This window comes from Lagenorhynchus albirostris, chromosome 1 (genome assembly GCF_949774975.1).
Source record: "Lagenorhynchus albirostris chromosome 1, mLagAlb1.1, whole genome shotgun sequence".
Taxonomy (NCBI): domain Eukaryota; kingdom Metazoa; phylum Chordata; class Mammalia; order Artiodactyla; family Delphinidae; genus Lagenorhynchus; species Lagenorhynchus albirostris.
Window position 1 is genome coordinate 86,130,156 of NC_083095.1, and position 15,418 is coordinate 86,145,573.

The 15,418-nt window shown below is 51.4% G+C and overlaps 1 protein-coding gene across 1 annotated transcript in view; it reads left to right on the forward strand.

Moving 5' to 3' along the window:
- The window catches only part of STARD9 (StAR related lipid transfer domain containing 9), a 130,092-nt gene that overhangs the window by 85,787 nt on the left and 28,887 nt on the right, over positions 1–15,418 (forward strand). The window contains exons 16-23 of the mRNA XM_060148443.1: positions 1,697–1,876; positions 5,370–5,421; positions 5,755–5,892; positions 6,595–6,677; positions 6,797–6,900; positions 12,093–12,286; positions 12,722–13,193; positions 14,907–15,181. Of these exons, the coding sequence (XP_060004426.1) occupies positions 1,697–1,876; positions 5,370–5,421; positions 5,755–5,892; positions 6,595–6,677; positions 6,797–6,900; positions 12,093–12,286; positions 12,722–13,193; positions 14,907–15,181 (1,498 nt within the window). The remainder of the gene's footprint in view (positions 1–1,696; positions 1,877–5,369; positions 5,422–5,754; positions 5,893–6,594; positions 6,678–6,796; positions 6,901–12,092; positions 12,287–12,721; positions 13,194–14,906; positions 15,182–15,418) is intronic.

Below are 15,418 nucleotides of genomic sequence, written 5' to 3' on the forward strand. Positions count from 1 at the left end.
AATGTTTCTAGAGTCATAAAATACTTGTACCTAAACTTGGCATGATTTTTTTTTTTAAGTTTTCTCTTTATGAGAGAAGGACTTAGATGAATCCAGTTCCTTTTCCTGGTCTTCCTCAGTTCTTCCACTCCCAAAAGAAGCTTCCTGCCTTGATAACAATTTCCACCGTAAGAAATAAAAAGGACCCTATATTCAACATTGTTCCTTCATGTTTCCCAAGTGGGCTTAGCTTAAGGCCTCTAAGCCTTGGTGTGTTTATTTTTAAAACTCTGTTCCTGATCCATAGTAAGCCCTCAGTGTTTTTTTAAATTAATTTTTTATTGGAGTATAGTTGATTTACAATGTTGTGTTAGTTTCTGCCGTACAGCAAAGTTAGTTATACATATACATATATCCACTCTTTTTTAGATTCTTTTCCCATATAGGCCATTACAGAGTATTGAATAGAGTTCCCTGTGCTGTACAGTAGGTCCTTATTAGTTATCTATTTTATATATAGTAGTGTGTATTATATATGTCAATCCCAATCTCCCAATTTACACCACCCCCCGCCCTCAGTGTTTAATAACATTAGTTATTACTGTTGTTATTTTTTTATTGTGTGGTAGTTCAGACCAGTTTCATAGTCTTCATTCTCCCTGGGGAGACCCGTCTTGGTGCTCTGTTGGTTTTTGAGGTGCATACAAGCTTATATTAGAATTCAAGGTGCTGCACCTTGGGAAAGAAGTTCACAAGAGGACTCCCAGTATGGATCACATAGGAGGGGGGGTGGAAAGAGGGGAATTTAAACATATCAATAGATATGTGACTCAAATCCCAACTAATTTTTTTAAATTAATTTATTTATTTTTGGCTGCATTGGGTCTTCGTTGCTGTGTGTGGGCTTTTCTCTAGTCATGGCGAGCAGGGGCTACTCTTTGTTGTGGTGCACAGGCTTCTCATTGTGGTGGCTTCTCGTTGTGGAGCACAGACTCTAGGCACACGGGCTTCAGCAGTTGTGGCATGTGGGCTCAGTAGTTGTGGCTCGCGGGCTCTAGAGCGCAGGCTCAGTAGTTGGTGGTGCACAGGCTTAGTTGCTCCGTGGCATGTGGAATCTTCCCAGACCAGGGATTGAACCTGTGTTCCCTGTATTGGCAGGCGGATTCTTTTTTGTGTGTGTGGTACGCGAGCCTCTCACTGTTGTGGCCTCTCCTGTTGCGGAGCACAGGCTCCGGACGCGCAGGCTCAGCGGCCATGGCTCACGGGCCCAGCTGCTCCGCGGCACGTGGGATCCTCCCGGACCGGGGCACGAACCCGTGTCCCCTGCATCGGCAGGCGGACTCTCAACCACTGCGCCACCAGGGAAGCCCAGCAGGCGGATTCTTAACCACTGTGCCACCAGGGAAGTCCCCAAATAATTTTTAAAAATAACATTTATGGTACTTTTTTTTTTAAATAAAAACAATACATGCTCATTGCAGAAAAATTTAAAAATAACATTTATTGAGTTTCTATTTATAAAAGTAACAGTTGCTTTTTGAGGAAAACTTAGAAAACAGAGAGAGCTCATAGAGGTGCAAGGGCCCATGTGCGGACTTGAATAGTCACGGGGAGGAAAGTGAGGAAGTGATGCCGTGAGGAATCGGGCCAGATGGCGCTGAACCGTTCATCTGCTCCCTGTACTGAGTGTCCAGGACCACCTCCTCTGTCTCCTCAGATTGACCAGCTGACTAAAGACTGGGCCCGTAAGTGGAACGAGTGGAAGGCCCTCGTGGAACATTACAGAGTGGACATCAACAGGAGGAGGGCTGGGCTGGTCATCGACTCCAGCCTGCCACACCTGATGGCCTTGGAGGACGATGTGCTCAGCACAGGTGTCGTGCTCTATCACCTCAAGGTGAGCGGGCGGGCGCACGCCCCCTTCTCCTTAAGCCGTTGGCCCCAGAGGTCAGGGAGGGAAAAGCCGCAGAGCTGCCCTCAGGTGTGCCCTCAGGAAACTGGGCCTGCCAACCAACTGCGATCTGTTTTGTTTTTGTATGAATACAGAAGAAGACTAGTAATGAGAACAATCATTTGGTTTTCAGCTGCTGCTACTGTCTCTCTTACTTTTGTTCTCTATGCCTAAATTTCCTTGTTTTAAAGTAAGAATAATGCTGCTTGTATTCCTTATCCGGCTTCCTGAAGCACAGGAGTGCAGTCATGGAGGTGAAATCCTAATCTCGAAATTCCGGCAGCACTCCTGAGCGCTCCCCGCAAATACAGGCTGCTCACAGACGGCTTTCAGAGGCTAAAGGGATCAAAAGATCTGAAACAGTTGCCTTCCCGTACTTTCCCACTTCATTCAACCCCCCTTCTCCATTACTAGGTTTGCCTGGGAAAGAAGAGAGAAAAGAGGGAGTAGATTTAGGAAGCTTCAAGAAAGTGTGCAGGAGTCCAGAGAGCTGGGGGGTGAGGGGTGACCAGGGCGTGACATGCAGCCACCCACAGAAAATAGAGTGTTGTGAAGGCCTTCCACAAAGACCTCCCTGCCCTGGTTCTTTGTCACCTGGAGGCCAGGGCCTCACTTCTGAATGAAGTGTTTTGAGGGTTAGTGACCCATGTAATCCCATATCCTGTCCTCATCAAAAGTGTCCCACTATAGAAGGACAGTCCCCACGGATGGCTGAACATACTTTACGTGGCCCAAATCCCTGTGCTCATTGAAAATCCAGTCTTCATTTTGATAATTGTCCCCAGCACGTTAAACTGACATTTAAAAGGAACAGAGTCTATGGGGATGTGTGACGCTGCTGTCATCCCTGGAGAAATCAGATTGCTATTGCTGAAGTACATGTGGTGGGGAGATGTCGGCACGGCTCACACATTTAGGAAGTCTGTGTTCTGAGGATAAGCCCTCGGGGAAGTTGTCAGAGACTGAGCCTCCCAGACAGAAGGTTAAAGTAGCTTCTTTTTTTGACACAGTATAAATCATCTCAGTGAAAATGCCTCAGGCAGAAGTGGCTGTTACCTTAATAACAAATCTGAACACCAAAGGCTATCAATCGTTCCATTTGTCAGACCATGGGGAGAGGTTGGAGGTCAAGGAGAGACCAGATGGATTAAAATGCTCAGTATTTGAGTAGAACTGATCTGATATATTGATCGGAGGTGGAGTGAGTGGATGAAGTTAGACGTCAAGTGGCAGAGCTTAGGGTAGCAGCAGAGGGCTGAAGGATGATGGGGAGGTTGAGTTGGAGGCCGGAGATGGACGATGCTGGAGTGCTGGTGTCCTTGCCAAGTCTGCACTGGGGGTCACTCCCTCCCTCATGTTCTGGACGTGAACCTGGGGAAACAGGATTTCAGTCTACTTCTAATCATGGCATTTCTGCAGGTTTTGTACCCATTTCCCCCCTTTTTGTTTGTTTAGATCCTGGTGTGGGTAGTAGTATAACAGTAGTCACTCAAGATTCTCTGTTTTTATTTGCTAACTTGGTTCCAGACCCAGAACTAGTCCCTCGCAGTGGCCTGGGAACTGTTTGCCTGAGTCACCTTGGGAAGTACCTTAGGTGGGGAGTGGGCAGCAGGAAGGGAGGGTGGAGCAGGTGACTGATATCCTGGACTTCATCTCATAACTGCCTTTGTGCTGCTGCCCCTCCCAATAAACAGGCATAAAGAGGCAGAGGGGCAGCAGGCACAGGCGCCAGCTCAGCCCGTGTTAAATGAGATGCCAGCACATTTTGGGGTAGTTTCTGCTCTGCAGATCTAGAAGTTGGGATGTGCTGTGGCCTTTATTCCTTTGGGAGGAATGTGCCTCATTCAAGGGCTGACCTTGAACCCCTGAGAGTGGTCTTGACCCCCCTCCCTCGATTCTGGATGGCGGCGTCTGGAGACCGGCATCCGTTGGATCGTGTGATCCTCAGTGGCTGAGAGGAAAAGCCTGGGCTCTGGCTGGTTGTGGGTGTGCGGGGGGAGCCAGAGCCTTGTTCATTCCTTCCAGGGGTCTTTCTCCTCAGGCGATTTTGGGAGAGCTACAGGGCCCTCCTTTCTGGCTGCTGATAGTGAAGCCTAGTGCAGAACTTTCCAGTCACTTCAAAAACATCAGTCACTGGGCAGGTGGTTTGGCGAGGTTGGAAACACGTGGGCACAGGACCTGGAGAGACCTGAATGCTAGCCGGGGTTGTCTTATTTAGTGGGTGGGCTCCCTGGGCAGCTTATCCCCTGTCAGCTTCAGATTCCTGATCGTAATACCTACATTCTGGGTTGTTAGAGGATTAAATGAGAGCTATCTGTAAAGCACTTGGCGCAGTGCCCAGGACACAGGGAAAAGTTAGTCGGTAAATTATAAATACATATCTTGGGCTTCCCTGGTGGCGCAGTGGTTAAGAATCCGCCTGCCAATACAGGGAACACAGGTTCAATCCCTGGTCCAGGAAGATCCCACATGCCCTGGAGCAACTAAGCCCGTGCGCCACAACTACTGAACCTGCGCTCTAGAGCCCTCCAGCCACAACCACTGAGCCCGTGCGCCTAGAGCCCATGCTCCACAACAAGAAAAGCCACCGCAATGAGAAGCCCGCGCACCGCAACAGACAGTAGCCCCTTGCTCTCCACAGTTAGACAAAGCCCGTGCACAGCAACGAAGACCCAATGCAGCCAAAAATAAATAAATTAATTAAAAAAAAGAAAAGATAAATACATATCTAAACTCGCATCTCTGTTGCCGTGTTGCTGCCTTCCTCAAATAGAGCTATGTGGTCTTAAACTGCATTGTTATAGTCCAAGGGCCAAAGGCCTTGTCTTCTACTAACCCAGTGATTCATTGATAGTAACTCCAGTTTCCCCCTCCTCTCTTGTACTCTCTTCCAGTCTTTTTTGATTCTAGATGTGCTTTTCTCCTTTTTGTGCTGCTTTTTTGTGCTTTACTCTTCTTAGAATCTGGTGTCTGTTAAACTTCATCTGCGGACCAAGAAGGTAAAAATCCTGTGCTTCCATACATCATCCTAGAAGGCATGTCTCTTTGAGACTGACTGGACCAAACTTGGACCACATTAACCTTAAGCCCCGGGAGAAAGCTATACCCATGTGCCCACTTCCTCAGACTAGAGAAGCTCTGACGGCCTAACTCCAGGCTATGGGACAGAAAAGAGCCGGCCAGCCCTAGTTGGACTTTGCAAAAAGCTGGTGCTGCTTAGTCATGCATTTTTCTGACCCCACCGTCTCAGGGGCTTCCTGGGCTGCAGCGTGAGTGGGCAGAGCAGTCAGAACATCCTGGAGCAAAGCTGAGAAGTGGTGTGGAAAAGGCTGGGGTGGGCATGGGAGGATGGTGATGACGCTCAAACAGGTGGGCTCTCCTTTGGGGGCAGGGCTGCATCCCTTTTTATTCTCTAAAATGGCTTTGTTTTTCCCTTTAGGAGGGGACAACAAAAATAGGAAGGATTGACTCAGACCAGGAACAGGACATTGGTGAGTGACAGAGCATATGGGTCCGATGCTCTGTGGCAGGTATTCATGCTGGACGGGTTTCTTCAGAGGAACGTGATGGTGCTCTGAGAGGAAGGAATCTTTGAGGTCTGAGGCGCCGCTCCTCTTTCCCTGACAGGTTGTGGGTCTGGGACATGATAGGAGGAGACCCACACGGTGGGATGATCCAGGTCTGGGTGGTTTCAGGTGGTGGCTCTTCCTCTCCTGTCATGATGTGAGATCTTCCAGATTTGGATTCTGATCTCATCAGAAGACTGGAGGAGGTGTTTCTCTGGGCTGTGCCTCCACCCAAGTGACCCCCGCCCCCTTCTGTAGTCCTGCAGGGTCAGTGGATCGAGAGAGACCACTGCACTATCACCAGCGCCTGTGGGGTCGTCATTCTGCGGCCTGCCCGCGGGGCCCGCTGCACGGTCAATGGCCGGGAGGTCACCGCCTCCTGCCGTCTGACCCAAGGTAGGGCCCCCTACAGCCCGGTTTATGCCAGGATGAGTGATCGGCGAGCTCCATTCTCATGGGCCAGACCCAGAGAACTCAGTGAGGCAGGCTTTAATGATGGAACACCCAGCCTCTGCCCCCAGAGATCTGAAGATTCCCTAATACAGTCCTCTTCCCGTAAACAAGCCCCAATTCCAGGGCTCCAGAGTAGAGAGTGACTCTCTGAAATTAGTACCTGTGTTTGTTAGCTCTGTGTCCTTGGGAAAGTCTCTGAGCCTCAATTTCCTATAAAATAGGAATAATAATAAAATCGTTGTGAGGATTGAATGAGCTCATCTGTGTAATGTTCTTAGCAGTGTTCTTGGCACTTAGAAAACATCCCTTATCATGATTACTGTCACTATTACTACTACTATGAATCTATTCAGATTCTCTCTGTCCTTTGAGGCTGAGCTTGGATACCCCTCTTCAACAAAGCATTCCCTGACTACTCCACCTGGAGCTCATCTTGCTTTCCTTGGGAATAGCAGAGCTCCTCCTGTTCATCTCATTAATTCAATACATACGTTGTACGGTATCCAATGAATACATATCTTACTGACTCAGCTAAATTATCAACTTGTGGGGGCAGGACTTTGTGCCCCAGAACAGTGGCCTGCACGTTACATGTGCTCAGAACACGAGCTGTGCATTGAATTCGCATCGGTCTCTGTGCCACAGGAGCAGTCATAACCCTGGGGAAAGCACAGAAGTTCCGATTCAATCACCCCGCAGAGGCCGCCGTCCTTCGGCAGAGGAGGCAGGTGAGCACATGGTGTTTCCACGTGGCTCCTGACCTCCCCGCTTCTCCTTTCTGGAGGGGGTCGGGCTTTGTCCGGGTCTGTTGGGATGGGGGTGATGATGCTTCCTTCCTTGTCTGCAGGTTGGAGAGACTGTTGGTAGCAGTGGCTCTCTGGAGTGGCTGGATTTGGACGGAGATGTCACTGCCTCCCGGTTGGGTCTTTGCCCTTTGCTTGGGAAGGAAAGGTGAGAGACAGCTGCTCGTTCTGCTGTGGGACGTTTTGGTTTTGCTTTTTAATTCATTACAACATGGAGCAGGGAGGAGATGAGTGTAGCAGCCAAGCTCGGAATGAGGCCTGGTCTGAACCAACGTGGGCGAGTGTTCTGAGGACGCTGAGCTAGCCGCTCAGCTGGTGGTTGTCAGGGTGGTGGTTGTGGCCTTCATTCATTGCCCCTTGGGTATTGCAACTTTCTTCATCACTGAAAGAGGTATATATCATATGATGTTTCCTGTGGCCACCTTCCTCTGTCAGCAAGATTTACACCTGATGTATTTGTGGGTAGCTTTGCTGCTTTTGGACCTACCTCTTTAAGTTCTATTAACCCCTTTAAATTCTGGCCTGCCTGTGTGCGAGCTCACGTGTGTGTCAGTTAGCTCCAGGACTGTGGCTTCCTCTGAGTTTTTAAAGTGACTGTGAGATGGAGAAGCCTCTTTTCCTCATAACCATGGGTCCAGTACTATGCATGAGGGGCAGGAACTCCAGGACCAACATGAAACTATCTTGGGGCTCTGCCCTGTGCTACTCGCTTCACCTGCCTTGAGACTGTGGAGTGTGGGTCCGAGTTTTCTACATGACTCATGGGAACTGCTTTTCTTCTTCATAGTCGTTCTTTATCCATTTCTGCATAGAAGCCCCCTCCCAGATCGAGATGCCTTGTGGGTTGGATCCTGGGAATAATGGTGTCCTGTTCTGAAAGCCACAGTGCCTTGTAACTTGGAGACTTCCTGTAGAAGATGTCAGCAGGGGACCCGGTACCTGTGCGACCCCTGGTGTGGGGGGCTGTTCAGCACCATGAGCACAGGGTGCCTGGGAGGGTTCTGATGGCCCTTGGTCCCCTGCTGCTCTTTGCTCAGGCCAGGAGCCTTGATGGCAGCTGAGGATAGCCTTGGGGCAGACCTCGGTGGTGAGATGTTGGATGAGGACAGGAGTGCTCTGAGGCAGGTAGTACGAGCAGCAGGCAGGTGCTCACAGGAGGGCTGCTGACGACCAGAGGACGATGCTTCAGGGCTTAAGGGAGGATGGTCAGTGTTGGGTGACTGTGGGCCCTGAGGGGTGACATAGGGTGGAGCATATCAAGATCAAGGTAGACTCAGGACTGAGGCCGGGGCTCTTGTTTGTCAGAGTGGCCTCCCTTTTTGTAGTGAAGTCATGAAAGGAGGCCTTGTCTTAGGTCAGTTCCTTTGGGAAGTCGCACTGAGGATGTGTTTTTCCCAAAGTCCAGAGGTCTACAGGGAACGGTTCTGCAACTTAAAGAGCCTTGGATGCTGAAGAGATACGTTGGAGTTGAGTAAAGCGGCCTTACCTCCTGGCTGTACGACAGAAAAGCTGTGTGACCTTAGGCAAGCTACTGAGTCTCTGAGCCTATTGGCTCACCTCTAAGTAAGGATGCTACCGTCTCCCTCCCAGGGGTCCTCGTGACACGGGTTGAAAGAGCGAGTGCACATGGAATACTTTGTCCAGTGCCCGACACCCCACAGCCCCGCTGCCGGGAGCCCCTCACGGCAGGGGCTGCCCGGGAAGGTGGCCTCCCTTTTGCTTTCCTGTCCTCCCACCTTGCCCCAGTGGACCCATCCACCCCAGAGAACACTGGGCTTCTGCCTTTTTAAGGTCTTCTCAGGCTCTCTAGCCCCATGGGCATGGACGTGACCTTTCAGTCGCACCAAGAATGCACCCTTTCATGCAGAGGACAGAGGGGGACTGGAGAATCAGGCCTCTCCCCCTCACTGCCCTCGCTCTTAAGCTCCAGCTCTGGGAGCCTGTGGGCCAGGCCGGTCCTGCCCAGCTACCATTGCCAGCACGCGTGCGCCAGCCCCTGGCAGCAGCGGGTGGTGTGGGCTCAAGGCTCTGAGCGGGCAGAGGGGCCGGGAGAGAAAGTGAGTGTGCGGAGCCCAGCATGTCGTCAGTAGGGCTCCCCGTCTGGGCTTGTGTCTCCACGAGGGTCTCTCATATGCTCTTGGGTGGGGTCGGCTCCAAAGCCTCCCCGTGTCCCAGGTTTCCTTTCCGCCCTCTTTCTCTCTGGAGGGATGCTTCTCTGGTGGGGAGCCTGTGAAGCCAGAACTGACTCTAGAGCAGGGGAAGTTGGCCTGTTGGCCTCCTTTTCTCCCTGCAGCAGTGAGTGATCTGGACCTGAGAAGAGTTTGTCCTTGAAAACTGTCTGTTGTCCGTGTTCTTGGCATTTTCCCCCTGGGAATTCTGGGAGCTTAACCTTAAGTGCCTAGAGCCCGGGGGACCCTGTTGCTGCTGCCACAACCTCTGCCACCTCAGCGGGTAGGTGCCATTGCATTTCTGCTGTGGAAGCTGCCGGCGCCGAGCAGCCGGAGGGCGCGATGGAGCCCCGGCAGCAGCTGGGGCTGCTGGAGTCCCCCAGGGAGAAGGGCACCGTCTGAGAGGGACAGAGGTCCTTGGCCGCAGGTTACTGAAGACTGGCCCTTGGTGATCTACCCAACATATAGCATTAGGTCGGCTTGTTCTTTTTCACATGCTTTCGGGGAACTTGGCCGATGTACTCAGCACAGGAGACATTTTCAGTCTGATGGTGTATGGCTCCTCGGACAAGCGTGCATGTCTGTGGGGCTCCTCCCAGACAGCCTCTCCTTGTGGGCTTGCAGCTGCTATGGAGGAAGCTGTATTGGGTCTGTAGAAGCTGACAGGCTGGCTACAGCTTTCCCCGGGGAAGCGTGGAGGAGCTCTCTTCTAGGGAGAAGCAGATTGTAAGTCTGAGGGTCCGGGGACAGTCAGAGAAGGAAGCTGAACACTCTCAGGGAATTCAGAATAAAGATCTCCTTCCTACCCCTTGTATCTGATGTTGTAGATCTTAGCTGGGTGTGTCTAAGACCCTCTGATGGGCTCGGGTTTGTAATTCAGCCGTGTCTGTGGTCAGACACAATTTGGAGCTGTGACACAGGCGTGATACATATAAATATATGTGTAAAATGTTTTCCATTAACTGCTTTTTCTGTTTGTGTGGCACTAACTGGCTTCTTATTCCAGTTGCTATCCCTGGCCTTTTCCTTATGTGTGACGAACGGCGCCTTTCCTGTTTTCTGTACCTTCCACTCTTGTGTGTTGCCCTTTTGCCCACAGCAGCCAGCAGCCGTCTTCCCCAGAGCACACTTGCACAGGTACCTGGGCCCCTCCTGATTCCTGGACTCACTGTAGATTGAGTCACCTCCCAGCCTCCTTTCCAGAGAGGAGCCTGCTGTTGTGTCAGCTCCCACCCACGCCCCCATCCATCTATTCACTCTCCCACCCGTCCCTCCTTTGCTGTCCTCCTAGGGCTACATTAAGAAATCTTAATTTCTTCTAAGACAGAGGCAGCAGACTTTCTGTGAAGGGCCAGGTTGTGCTGTAGCCTTCGCCGCAGCTATTCTGCTGTGCCGGTGAGGCACGGAAGCCCTCGAGACGATACATAAACCACACATGTGGCTGTGTTCCAATAACTTGATTCACAAAGCAGGCAGCGCATCATTTAGCCCGAAGGCTGTAGTTTGGGGACCTCTGCTTTCATTCTGCTCTACAAAGTGATAAACCTCCTAAGTGGAATGGACCCCTCAGAGCACACTGCTCAGATGGTTTGCCATCTGCTTCTAGTGTTAAGTCACTTAGAGAATCTCCAAGCCTGAGAGCCGTGGCCTCCTGGGGCTGGAATGAGGGCCGAGGGCAGGATAAGCGAGGCTGGCTGGGGCTTTTGTGTCGGTCTCCAGCAGACCCTGACCCTTCCCAGAGGCTCCCCCTCCCAGCCCGGAGCGGAGCCCCGTGCATTTGGCTCTTTTTGAAACCTGAGTGACAGGGACGGAGAGGCCCTGCGGAAACAGCATGGGAGGCCCTTGCATAGAAGTCACGTGTGACCTAGGGAGAGGTTAGCATGAGGGGAGAAGCTGTCAGTCTTCAGAGGAAGGCTCTTACTTATCCATGGTCACACAAGAACCTGGTGGCAGAGTAAAAGCATGACTGTAGTCTAGAATTTTTTTTTTTTTTTTTTTTAGGTGGAGGTGCCAGGGATTGAGCCTGGGTCCTCATGAAAGCCAAGAGAACCTTTTTTAAAATAAATTTATTTATTTATTTTTGGCTGCATTGGGTCTTCGTTGCTGCGCACGGGCTTTCTCTAGTTGCGGCGAGCGGGGGCTACTCTTTGTTGCGGTGTGTGGGCTTCTCACTGCGGTGGCTTCTCTTGTTGTGGAGCACGGGCTCTAGGCGTGCTGGCTTCAGTAGTTGTGGCTCCCGGGCTCTAGAGTGCAGGCTCCATAAGTTGTGGCTCACGGGCTTAGTTGCTCCCCGGCATGTGGGATCTTCCCGGGCCAGGGCTCGAACCCATGTCCCCTGCATTGGCCGGTGGATTCTTAACCACTGTGCCACCAGGGAAGTCCCAAGAAAACCTTTTTAAATTTTGTATTATTGGAAAATTTTAAATACACTACAAATGATCAACTCATGGCTAATCTTGTTTCGTTTATATCCCCAACTCCTCCCCACTGGATCTAAACAAATCTTGGACAGTTTCACCAGTAAACGTGTCAGCATGTATCTCTGAAAGGTGTGGTCGAGTCTAAAGCTCTTGAACCCTCGTCCAGGGCTCATTCACCGAGAACAGCCCTTGAGTGGAGACCAGCTCTCCCCTGGGACTCCTGCTGCATACACAGCTTGGCGTGCATCTGGGTTCCCTCTCCTCCTACCACCACATCAAGAGGGTTTCTGCTTTAGGAGTGGAGGTGCGGTCGTGATCGCTGAACAAGGAGGAGAGGGTTTCCATTCCCACAGTGTTTCTGGAGCTTCTGCTCTCATCTAGTTACAACAGATTTTTAGCAGATACCTTTTTATTCTTTTTTAAAGGACAAAGTTTCTTGATTTAGCTAAAATGTTGTGTTTTCTAAAAACAGCCGCTTTACTTTCCTGGTTATTTTCCTTAACCAAAATGAACTTGTGTTTCTGCTAAACCCACAGTCTAAGATTATGCTAGTCTCAGGACTGTTCTCCCCTCCCGCACTGTGACATCATGAGCTGCCTGTGACACCGTGCCTGTGTGTCCCAAGTTGCCAGAAGTCCAAAGCCCTCTCTGCCTTATTGAATGCAGAACTCCATGGGAGGGGCTAAGGCCGTGGAGGTGTTTGCTGAGCTGGGTTTACATTTCCCCCCGGGTAACCCCGGCCCCTGTGACAGGAAAGCGCTGGGAGAGCAGAGTGACAAGGACCACAGGCCACCAAGGGCTGGAGAGACACCCTGTGGGGCCCAGATTCAGCAGCAGCGGCTGTGCTTCGTGGGGGATTTGAGGCAGCGAATCCTAGCGGGACAGATTAGAACCAAACAGGAACGGGAACTGGACGGGACGTGTGCCAGCCAACAGGTTAAAGACGGTAGGAGCCTGCTTCCCCTTCCCATCTCTCCACACTGCCCTGGCCCTCTGTATTCTCTCCTTTGTTTTCTTTGTGATATGATGGAATCTTTGGTGTTAGGGGTTCTCTCCCCTCTTTTAGAGACCAGAGGCTCTTACACGGGGGCTGGAAGCAAGAATAAGGAAGCGACCTTCCTCACTGCCCTCATGCGTGCTTTTCCAGGTTCTGCTGCTGGCCCTAGCATGTGCCCGCTGCCCTGCTGAGGCCGGGGCTTCGTCCACTTGCCCTGTGGTCAGGGGGCCCGGCACTCCTGCCCCAGAGGGCCACGTGGCCCTCATCCCACCACGTCACCCTGGCCAGCTCTTCACTCTGTGCAGGTGCAGCCGTGGCCAGAGGTGCCTGAGTCCAGGGAGGGAGGACGGGCTGACCTTCTCTCAGGGTGTTTTTGGTTCGCAGACCAGCAGTGGCTACTCAGAGAAGGGACCTGGCCGGCCGGCTTGCAGCAGCAGCTGCAGCAAGACCGTGTAGAAGAGAAAGAACTTGCAGCCGCTGTTCCATCTGATTCATGGTGCCAGACAGACCCTGAGACTCAGCCATCTCCCCTGGTCCAAAGCCAGAAGAGGGTGGTGCACCCGCAGCTCCTGCGGAGACTCGCGCTTCGGGTGGCGGAGCGGAACGGCCGGCAGAGAAGGGTCTCGTTCCAGCTGAAGAGGACCATCGAGAAGCCGAGGCTGCTGGGGACCCACAGGAGACCGGAGCAGCTCAGGTTGCTGTGCTGGCTCCAGGATGACTGTCCCCGGAGGCCCCCCTTCCCGGCCCCCTGCCCTGGTGCCCTGGTCCTAGGGCCTCAACGCAGAAGCAGATTGACAAGGTGCAGTTCCTTGAGCCTCCGAAGGCCCTGCAGCCGGCACTCAGCCCAACTGCGCAGGTACAGCCGTCGGAGGCCGCCGTGGGGCACTGGCCGAGGTTTACAGCCTTGCCGCCCGGGCAGCGATCTTTACTTCCTGGGGCCTCGGTTTCCTCCATTTGTGAAATGGAAAAATGTGTCTACTCTTCTTTTCCTCATCGCTTTTTCTCCTGATCACTCTCTTCTTTCTCTGTAGTTGATGTCTTCTAAGATTTTCCCTGCCCCCACTCTGAGGGTCAGCTCTTGCTGCTCTGATCATATCTGCTGAGGGAGAATCTCAGCCTCATTTTCCGGGTGCTCTAGACCCTGACTACCACATACGTCTCCTTGTGTGTGTCCTGCCGCCACTCTGTCTCATATTGCCTCAGACTGCACTCTTCCTCCCTCCCCTCCCCTCCCACCCGACCTGCTGGCTCCAGTCAGTTTCCCAGCCCACCTACCATGCTGAGCAAGTGAAACACTCTCTTTCTGACTCCTGGGTTCATTTTGGGATCCTCCTTGTTTCTTTTCTCCTTCACTTCTCACATTCAGTCAAGGTGAGGCTATGTTATCTTCCAGACTGCTTGGAGCAGAGGACTATGTCTGCCTCTTTATATCCTCCAGGCCTAGCGCAGGGCCTTGCCCATATTAGGTGCCCAATTAATGTCTATTACTGTTATGTTTGCTTACCAATCTGGTCTTTAGAGTACTAGGTAGGCTTTTTTTTTTTTTAAGTTTTATGCAAAATTTCCAACATACACAAAGTTGAGAGAGTTGTGTGCCTGTCACCCATGTTCAGCAAATGTCAAGATTTACCATGCTTGCTTTGTCTCCCCTCCTTCCTTTTTCTGATGAAGCATTTTAAAGCAACTTTTAGACGTGATGTCATTTCAATCCTACATCAAGTATACACTTCTGAAAAATGGGTTTTCTTATAACCACATTGTCATCACACCCAACAAAATTAAGATTAATTATTCAGTATAATCAAAAACCTAGGCCATATTCAGATTTCTCTAATTGCCTCAAAATATATATTTATAGTTAATTGAAATTAAGATCCAGTAGAGTTTACACACTGCATGTGGTTGTTATGTCTTTTAAGTTTCTTTTAATCATGCTTTTTAAAAATTTCTTCATATCGTCGATTTGTTAAAGAAAGTGGGTCAATTCTGTAAAATGTGCCCCTTTATAGATTTGTCTGTTTGATTCCTTGTAGTGCATTTAAGTTATTATTCAGTTCCTCATGTTGGAAGTTTTCCCTAAAGGCGTGGTTAGATCCAGATGCAGTTCAGCCTTTTTGTAAGATAAAGAAAATGAGGAACAGAGTGTACCTGGGGCTTCTTTGAGAGCCAAGACTATAGTCTGTAGTTTCCTTGTGTACCTAAAGAGCTGACCCTGAAGGCTATAGGGGACAGTGACATTGGCCTAGTTTTTTTTTTTTTTTTGGCGGTACGCGGGCCTCTCACTGCCGGCGGCCTCTCCCATTGTGGAGCACAGGCTCCGGATGCGCAGGCCCAGCGGCCGTGGCTCACGGGCCCAGCCGCTCCGCGGCATGTGGGACCCCCCCGGACCGGGGCACGAAGCCACATCCCCTGCACCGGCAGGCGGACTCCCAACCACCGCGCCACCAGGGAAGCCCTGGCCTAGTTTTAAACCCCTTTCAGAGCAAACTAAGTGGGACTTTATATTCCTTCTCTCAGCAGGAAGTAGGGACCTCTTACTTTTCTGAGATGGCTTTCCTTGTCTCCACAGTGTTTTCCTGAATTGGGATCCCTCCACCACGTCACCTCCCGTGCCTGACCCTTCTGAGCAATTATCAGAGAAAACCCCATCAGAAGAGTACTTGCCCCAGGCTGCTTATTACCCCCCAAGGAAAGGGCATTTCATCAAGCATGCCCTCCGTTCTTCAGGCGAGGGGCAGCTCTGCACAGCCAGGAAGGCCCTGGCCAGGAAGGGAGCCTCACCCTCTGGCACCTGCCTCACTGAGAGCTGCGAGTCTGCCAGTGTCCAGGAAATGGAGAGAGTGGGTAAGCAGCCCCGTCAGATGGTGGCCCAGAGTTTCGCAGCTAAGAAGCTAAAGCCATGGGATAAGCCGGAGGTCCTCACCCCTTCCACCCAGACCAGGAGGGCTAAGGCCACTCACCTGCAGGGTGGGGAAAAGAAGGGAGCCTTGGGCCCCATGAGGCTGCTGAGGGAGCCAGTTGTGGTTCCTCACATCCCCATGGATCCAAGCAAGCCACTGGGCGTGGAAAGACAGCCAAGAC